The following is a 12,690-nucleotide window of genomic DNA, read 5'->3' as shown; positions in this document are numbered from 1 at the left end:
AACTGGCGCTGGAGTCCTACTTTTTCTGAGGCACCGCTGTCCAGCATCTCGCTAGGCCTTAAGATGGAAAACAACATGTGAGCGCTTCCCAGCGCCGTGTCTGCCGCCAAGGGCCCAGGGAGTGACCATGCGGAGAATGCGAACCACGTGGAATGGGAAAAGGGCACACTGCTGCCCCCAAGCCTGGGCATCCGGCTGTGGGGCGTGAGTCATCCCAGCCCGATGCTCTCTGCCTCTGTCACCGTCTCTTCTTCCTCGCAGACTCACATACACACACATATACACACACACACACACATGCACACAGAAGCACACATGTGGGGACAAACACTCAAGCACACACAAACACAGACATGTACACGTACATGCTCACACACACACACACACACACACACACACACACACACACACACACACACACACACACACACAAGCTCATAAACCAACATGTGCAGAAAAACACACCAGCACACACATGTACACGTACATGCTTACACACACACACACACACACACACACACACACACACACACACACATGTGTGGACAAACACACACACACACACACACACACACACACACACACACACACACATGTGTGGACAAACACACAAGCACAAACAAACACACACATGCAAACACACACACACACACACACACACACACACACACACACACACACACACACACACACACACACACGCACTCACCGGACACAAATACACGTCGATCCCATGCGCTCACATGCGCTCACAAACACACATGTGCGGACAAACACTCAAGCACACATACACTCAAAAACACACACAAGCACATGCACACACACACACACACACACACACACACACCTTTATGAATTGGTAACACACTGTTTTGTCGACGTAATGAAATGACTTCCAATTGTCAGACCTCTTGCCAGGCAAAATAAATCTGCTGCTATTCTATCACTAGATGATGGACAGGGTTGCCTTGCCGTCTAAATGCAAAAAGTCTTTAGCGGCACAAGGTTTGCCAGAGGCCATTTTGTTTCTTGCCAAATGGCGTTCGCCAAAACCCGGGGTGAGTGCCAGCTTCCACAGCAATCACAGACACCTGTGATGGAGGGCCTGGTGGGCTAGGCTATACAAACGCAGCTGTGATTGCGTGCGGTAATAATAGAGGAAAGTGGAGACCTGTGAAAGGCAGATAGACAGAGGTTTTATAAGCCTCCATATTGCTTTGAGGAGACACATTGAGAACAAATTCAAAGCTTGGCGAGGCTGAGTGCAGAGAATTGGCTCCTGTCAACCCTAGCCGCCGCAGTTCAGCCCGTCCCCTTTCACGGAAATACTTTCAGAACCAGCATAATGCATGCATTTCTTATTTTAGCCAACAACATGAAGTCATTTGGTTCGCCATGATACTGGTGCTGTTTGATTCATGATTACCTATGATTGTTGATGAGTTGTGTTTGATAAATTAATGCTCAGTTGTTGCTGTTGTTGTGGTTTTTATTTGTATTTTTCCCCCACAGCGAGACATGCTGGACGTGAGTCAAATCATGAAGGATCTGGCCAGCATGGTGCATGAGCAAGGAGAGTCTATAGGTGAGATACTGTGTCTATAAGTATTTATGTGTGTGTTTTTTCTGTGTGTGTGTGTGTGTGTGTGTGTGTGTGTGTGTATGGTATGTGTGTGTGTGTGTGTGTGTACCTGTTTCTGTGTACGTATGTGTGTGTGTGTGTGTAGTTTTTGAGTGCGGAAGTGTTTGTGTGTGTATGTAGGTGTGTGTGTGTGTGTGTGTGTGTGTGTGTGTGTGTGTGTGTTTGTCAGTGTGTATGGACATGTATGTGTGTGAGTGTACGTGAGTCTGTGTGTGGGTGTGTAGCTGGTGTGTGCATAGGTGTGTGTGTGTGTGTGTGTGTGTGTGTGTGTGTGTGTGTGTGTGTGTGTGTGTGTGTGTGTGTGTGTGCTTGGCGTGTTGTTTACTTTACAGTCACAGACTCAATTAGTAACGATAACCTTTGTGAGTTTTAATTTGATCTGCATGATGCATCACTCCAACAACCCACTGGGGTAAAAACCAAAACAAAACTCCCACCACCAAACCCCCATCACCGGCTGCCATCTTGTTAGACAGCTAGCAGTTTGATCTGAGGGGCGGAAAAGTGTCCAAACAGTCCGACATTTCAAAATAAAAGCCCCACACATCATCAACGACTCTGCAGTGGAGACACGACCCTATTGGGTGAGCTGCACATCTGCCTCCCCACTCACGACGGCGCGGCTGGGCGGCATGTGCACGCAAGGGGTCTTTCTCTCTCTCTGGAATCAAATAAGGAGCAATAACCTGTGCTAATTTCGGTCTTTGTCTTGTAGAGTGTCCCTTTTGTCTGCTGAATCCATCAGGCTAATGTAGATGCCCTTTAAATACCCTTTTGGGTGGCTCATGGAACCGGGCCTGTCGTAGCGTCTGCTTTTTTGTTTTGCGAGAATGAGAGTGTAAGAGCCGCGCTTGCCCTGGCGCGGTATTCATAATTAGCAGGGTAACATTTAGAACAATGAATAAAGGGACATCATGAAGGAGAGACTTTTCGTGTGGGTTTGTGTGTGTGTGTGTGTGGTTGTATGTGTGCGTTTTCGCGTGTGTGGGAACTGATGTGTGTCTGGGGGTGGGGGGGGGGGGGGGGGGATGTGACTCAGAGCTGTTCCTTATCCTCTGAGTTATCCAGTAGTCAAAGGTAATGTATGCGTTTTAGGGGGCTTTGTTTCATTTGTTTGCGTGTGAAATAGTGTAAATGAAAAAGCTGTGACACACATGAACCTCCTATATCGAGCTATTCATACGCAAGTGTGGTCACCCTTTATGTATACAATTATAGTATATTATTCACATTACACTTAATTTTTTGTACACATGTGCACATACATGTGCATGTGCGGGCCATCCACCACTTCCTTCTGATTCCATTACAACCCAAGACTGAACAGAACTGAAACGTCCTTTCTGAAGCATCCCTGTTTCAGATTACTTTATTTTAGCCTCCCCGGGCGGTGTTCCCTCTGCCCGCTATTTCTCTTTATCACTCCACCTCAGGTGTGTCTTGAGGTCTGAGCACGCGCAGCGATGGCATGGCCCCACAAGCACTTTCATAAAAGGCCCTCAGCCAGAGAGAGAGAGAGAGAGAGAGAGAGAGAGAGAGAGAGAGAGAGAGAGAGAGAGAGAGAATTATTAAACTCACCTCTTCTTCTCGGCTTTATGCTCCATGGTCGTTAGGTAAGCGGGGACACCAACCCTAGTAGTCAAATAATTATACAGTAATAATATTAATATGAAACTAGTAATTAACGTCAGTACTTTGTGTACCACTGTTATTTTTTGGATATTTAGAAAATCTGTATGAATAATATATGTTATGCTAATTATAGCAATATGTATATGAATATTAACATGAATAATAACACTAATTTTAATTGTATTAATAATACTATCCATGTTAAAAACTATAATATGAACAATGTTAATGCGAACAGCATTTACAGCCGCCCTACAGCTGGATGAATTCAGTGTGCCCTGGCTCCAAGAGGAATGTTTAGGTGGTGATTATCAACACACAGGAACATGAAGACATATTGAACTTTACCAACCTTGGTAACGGAGATGAAATCAATTGTATTCTCACCCACCAGTTGCTAGTTGTAAGTATGTCCTTCAAATTAGATGACGGGGGCCAATTATATTTGACCATTGAATTCATTTCACGTATTCCCTCCTGCCTCACAAAGTTATGACTATTGACATTCTTCTAAAGGGTACACAGATCTTCCAGCCAGGCTAACGAGACAGATATTCAGCCAACACAGGTGGATGAGAAGTTATTAACACACACCTGCCCAAACAAAATTTTTTATTAGGCGCTCCTCTGAGTGAAGTAGAAACAGAAAAGGGGTGTTCTTGCATGAGCACAATGTGCATGAAGAGACAGTCAGTGCCATGTGTTGTCAAGCACTGGGATGATTCAGCCTCTTCACAGTCCAATCAGGACACGCAATCAGACATGCGTATGCATACACGTTGAAAGCGACGCGTGAACACACACTCCAAAACACTCCAAAACACATCCTTCAGTTTGTTTAGGTTTGGAATTGGATCATCATTTTTAGTGCCTTTTTTTCCTCCCCATCCTCTCAAGGAATATAATATGTATTCTGCAGGCTTTACAACGCATCTGTACTAGAAGACAGAGTCACCAGCATATGAAATGTAGATTATATTGGTATTAGATTGGGTCTGATTTCACATCGATGTGAGTGGAAAAGTCTTCTAGGCCCTGGTACTAAGTCACTGCTTCATGTATCACTGTCATCACTCTTTTTATTATTCTGCAGTGAAGGTTAATAACTCTGCTCTGTATTTTGTGTCATCAGACAGTATTGAGGATTACATCCAGACAGGCTCATCCAACGTTGAAATGGCCAATCAGGAGCTTGCGAAGGCGAGCCATCACCAGGTACCGTACCCACAGCTTCATACCCACGTGGTTATTGTTCATCCACATGACACTGGCCGTTTCTGAAATGGCATACTACATACTGCTCGTATACTGATCGTGACGTAAAAGTAGTAAGTAGTATGCAGTACGCGAAAAATGTTTTTTTGCAGTATGCGACAGTTACCCGGATGATGTACTAATCGGTCAAAAAATTCTAGTATACATCCAGAGCTCACTACGTCGGATACTGTATCCCATAATGCAACGCGGCACCGCTGAACATTTAAAATAATGGCGGACAATGCGAGCGGCGAATACAAATACAAATACATACATGTATAAATGTATAATTAGTTGTAATTAGTTGTTTATTTTGATGTGATAAGCTTTCGTATGTTTTTGTAATCGTGTGTTTTTCATTGTTAACAGAACAAATGGCTCAACCGTTTATATTTATAACCGAATTTCTTGGTCATGTGACTGTGTAGTACACTGCATGATACTTGTCATACTTGCATACTATACTGCATACTAGGGCGGGGAGTAGTATGTAGTGCACAGTATATACTGTGTCAGTATGCAGTATGTAGTATGTAGTATAGCATTTCAGAAACAGCCTCTGTCAAGGTTTAGCTGCTTTGATATAAGCTAATGGCCTTAGCTTTAGCAACATAAAGTATTGATGTCAGCTCCTTGATTAGCAAAATATGGATGATTTGTAACAGTGACACCCTTAAATTCTAGGGAGAAGGTTATTTATGAGAAATTATTAATGGTAGCTACACAATTATTGCGTGACTTTTCTCTTTAACTCTACTGCCTACTTACTATTTACATATACTGCCATTACGTTGATGCAGAATGTAATCAAGAAAATATACCTTTTTACAATACAGAATAGACGTTTACACATCGTATACACATCATTTTAATACAGACACAATTGCAGCAATTTAGTTGAATTATAGATATATTTCCAATTTGGCAAGGCATTTGTTAGCAACTTAATATTAAAATCAATCAAATCAAACAAAATCATGCATTAACATGAGGCACACACACAGAAACCATGTTGGTTAGTTTGGCGTTAGACTTTGTGAATTTGTTTTAGTATTTGTATTATAATTTGCACATCAAATATGACTGAATAATAATAACCTCTCACATGAATGTGTAAATGTCTTGAAGTGAACATACATACTCTATTATGTACATCGTACCATACCATACGTAGCAACGTACCGTCTGCTAGCAATTATGAACCATTAGTGGTACGGACTCTTTACAAATGAGGTGAGACTGCCCACAAGCCCAAGGATATTAACGCAAATTATTCTTCCATTTGATTGATATGTAGGTAGCATTCCCCACAGTCAACCTGACTGATAAAAAAAAAAAAGCATTATGAAGTAGCAATTATATTTGTCAATCAAAGGGCTACCTAATAAACAACATATCTACAACAGGCAGAACGACCGGTGGGATGTTGTGTCTCTTCCTTTCTTTTGCTAATGTTGCCTATCTTGAGAAAGGCACTTCACGGCACACATCTATGCACACACCTTCAGATATGCCCAAGGGGCCTCTTTCAACCTTTTTTTTTTTCTTTCTTCAAAAACATAATATAACAAAAAATAAATTGTGCCGTTCTGCCAGGGATTATCCCCGGGGACCGGAGACCACTACCACGGCAGTGTGCAGGCAGCCCCCCCCGGCGAATGTAAATAGCATATTGACATACGTGTCATTATGCTAATAAAGGATGTGTCAATGTTTTACATGGACATGGCAGCAAAAAAGCATCCAAATGTTTCCCTTCTCCTTCCCTTCTCGCTTTTAAATCATGCATGTTATGCATGCTATATTTAAACCAACATTGTAGACCACTTGTCGCCCACTCTGCATTGATAAACCCTGTTTATCAATGCAGATAAACCCTGTCAAAGTGTTGAGTGTGGGGAGAAGATGGAGAGGAGCGTGTGTGCATGTGCGTGTCTGTGTGTGTGTGTGTGTGTGTGTGTGTGTGTGTGTGCAGGGAGGTTGCTAAGGGGATGGGAGAAGGACACGTTTTTTTTCGTTGTAGTATTTTTCAAAGAGAACCAAAGGGAGCTGAACTCATCTTATTGGGCGACAGAAGGGAGCCCTGTCTGTCTGCAGCCCTCGGCGACGCCGTGCTACAAGTGAGCAAGGCGAGGAGAGGAGAGGGGAGCAAGATGAGCGAGGGGCAACAGCTTTCCCATTAATTGTCTTTTCATTATCTCAAGGAGAGCTGAGCCGTGACCAAGCTCACACTGAGCAATTTAGCCTGCCGCCAATCTCACCGGCTGTTCGTCCCCCTTCTCACTGGGTGAGGGTGGGGCAGCAGAATGGCGGAGGTGGTGGCGGTGGTGGTGGAGTGGAGGGTGGTGGTGGTGGAGGAGATAAAGGATGGGGATGGTGGAGCTGCAGGGGTCGGAGGGAGGGGGGTGGATGTGGAGGAGGTGGAGGTGGAGAATGTAGAGGAGGTGGTGGTGGTGGTGGTGGTGGAGTGGAGGGCGGTGGTGGTGGAGGAGATAATAGAAGGGGATGGCGGTGGATGTGGAGGAAGTGGTGGTGGTGGGAGGTTGAGGAGGGGGAGGGAATGTAGAGGAGCCGGAGGGGTTGGATGGAGGGGGTGGATGTGGAGGAGGTGGAGGTGGAGAATGTATTGGAGGTAGAGGTGGTGGTGGTGGTGGTGGTGGTGGAGGGGACAGGATACTGGTGGGTGTGAAGGTGATTGATGTGGTGGTGGAGGGATAGTGCTGGGGGTGGAGGTGCTCGATGTGGAGGAGGTTGTGGAAGGGAAAGGGGTAGTGGTGGAGGAGGAGGAAGGAGGTGCTGGTGGATGTGCAGGCTGTGGCGAGGTGAGGGTGGTTGATGTGTGAGGAGGTGCTGGTGGTGGTGGGGGGAGGTGGTAGTGGGGGGGTTGTGGTGGGGGAGGAAGGTGTTGGAGGTGGTGAACGTGGAGGAGGTACTGGTGGTGCAAATGGTAGCGGTGGTGGACTGGTTCCAAGCAGGCTCAGCAGCTGCGTGCTACAGATCCCGGGCACCATCCTTGACGCGAGCATGTTATGTACCGACGGACGACTCTCCGCCCGACACTCAATTAAGAACTGATGTCCTTTTAATTTTTACATTTTAAGCGTGACTCGTCTCGCTTGTGTGTTTGTCTTGACAGCGAAGACGAAGTTAATCTATAGTCCATTATCTATCTCGCACACACACCAAGCTCTCCAAGTTACAACGTTACGGATGCCCTGTCACGGTACCCGTGTTCAGCGGAGCAAGATCACATCTCGCTGATTGCCGGCCAATATTGGCTTTCATTACCACTTGAGCATAAATGTCCGTGCACTTAAGCAAACAGGAATACCGGAGCCATTTCAAACTACAAAATAATTAAGGGTTGTGTTTTTTTTTTCTTCAGAATTGAGTGTGTGGAGTGTAGGTGGGGGGGAGGGGGTTATTGCAGAGACTTAAAAGTCCATCCATCTTCGGTGTTGACAAGGAGATCTCTCTGATAGGGCCTGCATCCCTCCGGGCCTGGAGGGGAATCAATGAAACACAGTTTAGCCGGGGGCTGAATTAAAGATAATATACACCAGCAAGACCTGCAGTATAGGGAGAGACTTAAAGGGACCAACAAGGAGCAGGTTCAGATCTATCGCTTAGCAAAAGAACACACACACATGCACACATGCGTGCGCACACAAACACACACACACCCACACCCACCCACACCCACACACACACACGTACGCACACACACACTCAAACCCAAACAATATAAACAGTTAATAAACTGTTTAAATGTGTTTGTTAGTGTATGTACATAGTGTATGTGTGTTTGTATGGATGGATGGTTTTTGTGTCCTTTCACTGAGGGGTGGCAAAGCCCCTGTGGGACATCCTCGTGGGGCGGGGGGGGGGGGAGTCTGTGTTTATTGGCTGCACCAAATATCATAATCAGGGTGACTGCATGGGACTCTGAATTTTTATGTAAATTGCACATAAGCCGATTACAAGCGAGGCAGTTGCTCTGAAAAACATTATTTATTTTATGGACTTACAATGGACAATTTTTTCCCCCAACCACCAGATGCGATAAAGGAGGGAAATAATATTCTGTCCATAATCATCTTTGCATTATTATTGTGTTATGAAGACATTTCTCATGTCGCACAAGGTAAACAGCTCTGCCTCGCGGGGCAAAGGCTCCGAGTCGGCCGTCTCCCGTGTAAAGATGGATGGAGATGAGCTCAGTCCAATTGTTGACATTGTGCAGATTAGTTTTGGAGGTTAAAGTGCAGCTCCGTCTACGTACTGCGTGGTTTTCTACACCAAAAAAAATACTTTGGGCTTTGATTCATGTTACAGTAAATTACTCAGATGTCCTGCATAAATCTCCACTTTTGTGTTCTGAGCTTTTCCTCGAGATAGATGGGAAGCTACTCCCATCATCCCACTGGTATCCCTCTCACTCCTGCTTTGTCATCTCCACTCTGTCTCAAATGCACAGCGTCTAGTCTCCACACTGTCTCATCACCCACTCCGTCTACTCTACATACCGTTTCCTCATCCTTATGTCCCGTCGGTTTTGACCTTTTTGCGGCAGCGAAGGGCATTTCAGTGACGTCATCTCATAATCAGGGTGGGTGTTCAGACGCTGAGGGCGGGGGGTTTAGATGAGAGTTAGTTAACGAAACGGAGATCTAAATGACTGTGTATGTTATTGGCCAACGGGAAGGGGCGGAGGGGGGGGGAGGCGGGAGTGGTCCAGCGCCTGACAGCTGACCCAGGCGTCTGTGTAATCGGTACAATATGTGCTATGGAACCCTCATAGCAGCGTCATGCCCCGCAAGCCACGGCTCGCCTCGGCATGGATGGACACGGGGCCGTGTGGCCTGCCCCCTGTCAGGCTGATGATGATGATGATGATGATGAGGAGGAGTGCACGGTCGCGTGAGGTGGAGAGCCCGCTTTTTCCCATCATGTGCCGGAGCAACAGGCGGTAGGGGTGGGCTCCTAGGGTCCCGCGATGGTGGGCTCCACGGGACTTGCCTTCTGTGGTAGATTTCAGTGGTTGATATATGAATCCTGACTCTTCTCACCTTCCACCTCCTCTTCACCCCCTGTCCCTCCTCCACCTCCTCCTCTTTACTCCCTGTCCCTCCTCCACCTCCTCCTCATCACAGCCTGTCCCTCCTCCACCTCCTCCTCTTTACTCCCTGTCCCTCCTCCACCTCCTCCTCTTTACTCCCTATCCCTCCTCCACCTCCTCCTCTTTACTCCCTATCCCTCCTCCACCTCCACCTCCTCCTCTTTACCCCCTATCCCTCCTCCACCTCCTCCTCTTTACTCCCTATCCCTCCTCCACCTCCTCCTCTTTACTCCCTATCCCTCCTCAACCTCCTCCTCTTCACTCCCTGTCCCCACCTCCCCCTCTTCTCCTCACTTCCTGTCCCTCCTCTTCATACCCTGTCCCTCCCCACACCTTCTCTTCACACCCTGTCCGTCCTCCACGCCTCCTCTTCACACCCGTCTTCTCCTCCTCCTCTTCTCCTCACTCCCTGTCCCTCCACACCAACCTTCCATTGGGTCTGAAGAATCTTCATTTTTTTGTTTAAATACCGTAGCGTTTCCTTTTGTTGTCCTAAGCCACTCTTTGTTCCCGCCCTGCCTTATTTACTCCCCTGTTCTCCCAGAATAACACCACTGCTGGGACCAGAATGAGGGAGATATGCAGAAATAGAAAAGGAAAAAGAGAGAGAGAGAGGCAGTGAAAGAGAAAGAGAGAGAGAGTGAGAGAAAGGTAGAGACTGACAACAGAAAGAGAGACAGGGAGAGAGAGGGGAAAATAAGAGAAGAGACAGAAAGGGGGATGGTGCTGTCAGACGAATGGCAGAGCGAGGGGAAGGGAGGGAAAGTTTAGGAAGAAATGCGCTGGAGAAGCCGCTGGAGAAGCCGCTGGAGAAGCCGCTGAATCTGCGGCGGCCGGCTGCAAGAGAGGAGATAGCGGAGGAAGGCTTTTAATTCTCAATCCCCACGGAGCCTTTGAAAATTACCAATCTTCTTATCACAGACGCAGGGCTGCTTATGCAAATTGTTGTGGAGTGGAACGTTTAAACAGAAAATTACTCGACAGCATTTTTTGCCCCTCTCACCCCCACCCCTCTCTCCCTCTTTCCCTTCTCTTTCTCTCTCTCCCCCTCTTCTATCTCTCTCTATTTCTCTCTTTCTGCCCATCCCTCTCGCTCTCTCGCCCTCTTTCTCTCTCACACTTTCTCTTTCCACATAGAAAGCCTGTTTTGAGTCTCAGATAAGAAGATGAATTGCTCTCTCCATGCTTTGAAGCGAGTCAGGATTTAAAGACTCCAGCCCTTGCTCTGGTCCGACGCCTCGCTCTCACCCGCTTTTGTAGCAGGAAAGAAGAAGAAGAGAGAGAGAAAAGCCAACATGGGGCGGGGAAAATAGAGGAGAATGAAAAAAACATTTCAAAACATAGATGTTGTGCATTCTCTTCCTCTGACCTCCTGACGCGCCGCCCCAGCCCCCGACCCCGCCCCCCAGCCCCCCGTCAGGCTCCTTTTATGCTTATTTGCGTCCCCCTGTGGATGGACCGTTTGGTATCTTTATTTATCAAATTCATGGGGAACTATTGACATACGAAAAAATAAATACACTTATTATACTTCAGACCATGACAAATCTGCTGGACCAGAGATGTTCAAACTAAATTGCCTACGGTTGATTCATGTCGACCACTCGGGGAACTTTAATTAAAAAAGTTTTTGATAAATGTACTAATATATGAAGTCTGGTGTGAAGATCTATACATTCTGCTGTAGGGAATTAAACAGGCCGTACATATTCTAATTGTAACCATGTTCATTTTTTCTCTACCATCACTGGGAAGCCGGCCGGTGTTCAATATATCGATTATCATCCTATTCTTGCAATCCATACAATCAAAGTCAGCGATTGCTTCCATATTGGAGTTAATCGTTTGCTCATAACAAGGATGCACCAGGACTGATCAGGGGTCAGCCCTTCATGCCAACATCCCTTCAGAGGGCCCGGGGTTCACCGATGGATACAAAGCGGTGCTCCATCCCTGTACTTCAGTTCTTCTCCATCCCTGTTCAACAGCCTGTCCTTCTTCATCTTGCAGAGGCAGATGAGGAAGAGGAAGTGCTACCTACTGGTGGTGGGAGCTGTGGTCCTGATCGTCCTCATCATCATCATCGCTGTTTCTGCGAGAAAATGAAATCCGGCGGACAATGGTAAGGCTGCTCCCCCCATCCATCTGACTGCTGACAGTAATTTCCTGCAGGTCTGTTGCCCGGTGTCACTCGGATATTATTCTACATTAGGAGGGGAGAGTATAAACAGGGCAGGTCTGACAAGATCATGAGAGTTAATATCAGCACATTTTGCTCGGATGACCCTTCCTCTATTAAGCTGCAAACATAGAGGTTGGGTTGGGGATTTTTCATAGCTAGGTGGCTAAGACCATCATGTTGATCAAAGCTCATTCGCTCTCGACTTGGTCATGGCGACTCACACGGACCTCAGCCATTTTGTTCTGGTTATATTCTCTATGCTAAACCGGCCGGAAGGGATAAGCAAGTCATGCGTGATGCATGTTCAATTACCACCAAAACTGGAAACTGTTGATGGACTTCACACTGACACACATAATGGCAATTTAATTTGAAAACTTGCCAGTAAAGTGATGTGTTGTGAGAAGATCAATTATCTGACAAAGCAGAACTTGTTCTGAAGATACAGCCTTGCGCTGGGACATGCTGCTTAGAGAAAAATGTGCTTTTTATACCGTAAAAAATGAACGAGAGAAAATACATTAACATCACTCAGTGTTGTATGCTTTAGGATTCTACTCAGATAGACACTTTTTAAGAAGTGAACTTCTTGGTTCAGTTAGTTTACAGTAAGTTACACAAAGAAAGAAAAGATGGAACTAGGTCTAAGGATTTAAATGAAACTTAAGCTAGGGGCCTGTCACTGCCAGATTCTGTACACTTCTGTCACATAGAGCACGTTCACGTTTCAACATTTAGTCATATTTGATTACATTTTGTAGTATATAGGGCATGTGTGAATGCATGGTTGACAATGGCTGTCAATGGTTGCTTAGAAGCATGCACTGAACTACCTACCTCTTCCTTTTTTACCCTTCC

The 12,690-nt window shown here is 46.1% G+C and overlaps 1 protein-coding gene across 2 annotated transcripts in view; it reads left to right on the top strand.

The window, feature by feature from the left end:
* Positions 1-11,756, top strand: part of tsnare1 (T-SNARE Domain Containing 1) — a gene marked incomplete at both ends in the record, with an annotated part of 38,480 nt that extends 26,724 nt beyond the window's left edge. For both annotated transcript variants that reach the window (XM_084472352.1, XM_084472351.1), the window contains 3 exons: positions 1,513-1,585; positions 4,407-4,489; positions 11,661-11,756. In XM_084472352.1, the coding sequence (XP_084328478.1) occupies positions 1,513-1,585; positions 4,407-4,489; positions 11,661-11,756 (252 nt within the window). The remainder of the gene's footprint in view (positions 1-1,512; positions 1,586-4,406; positions 4,490-11,660) is intronic.
* Between the last annotated feature and the right edge of the window lie 934 nt (positions 11,757-12,690).

Source organism: Micromesistius poutassou (genome assembly GCF_964030765.1).
Source record: "Micromesistius poutassou genome assembly, chromosome: 8".
In the NCBI taxonomy this organism is placed as follows: domain Eukaryota; kingdom Metazoa; phylum Chordata; class Actinopteri; order Gadiformes; family Gadidae; genus Micromesistius; species Micromesistius poutassou.
The sequence above is the reverse complement of the archived record's forward strand: the minus strand, read 5'-3'. Positions and strand labels throughout refer to the sequence as shown.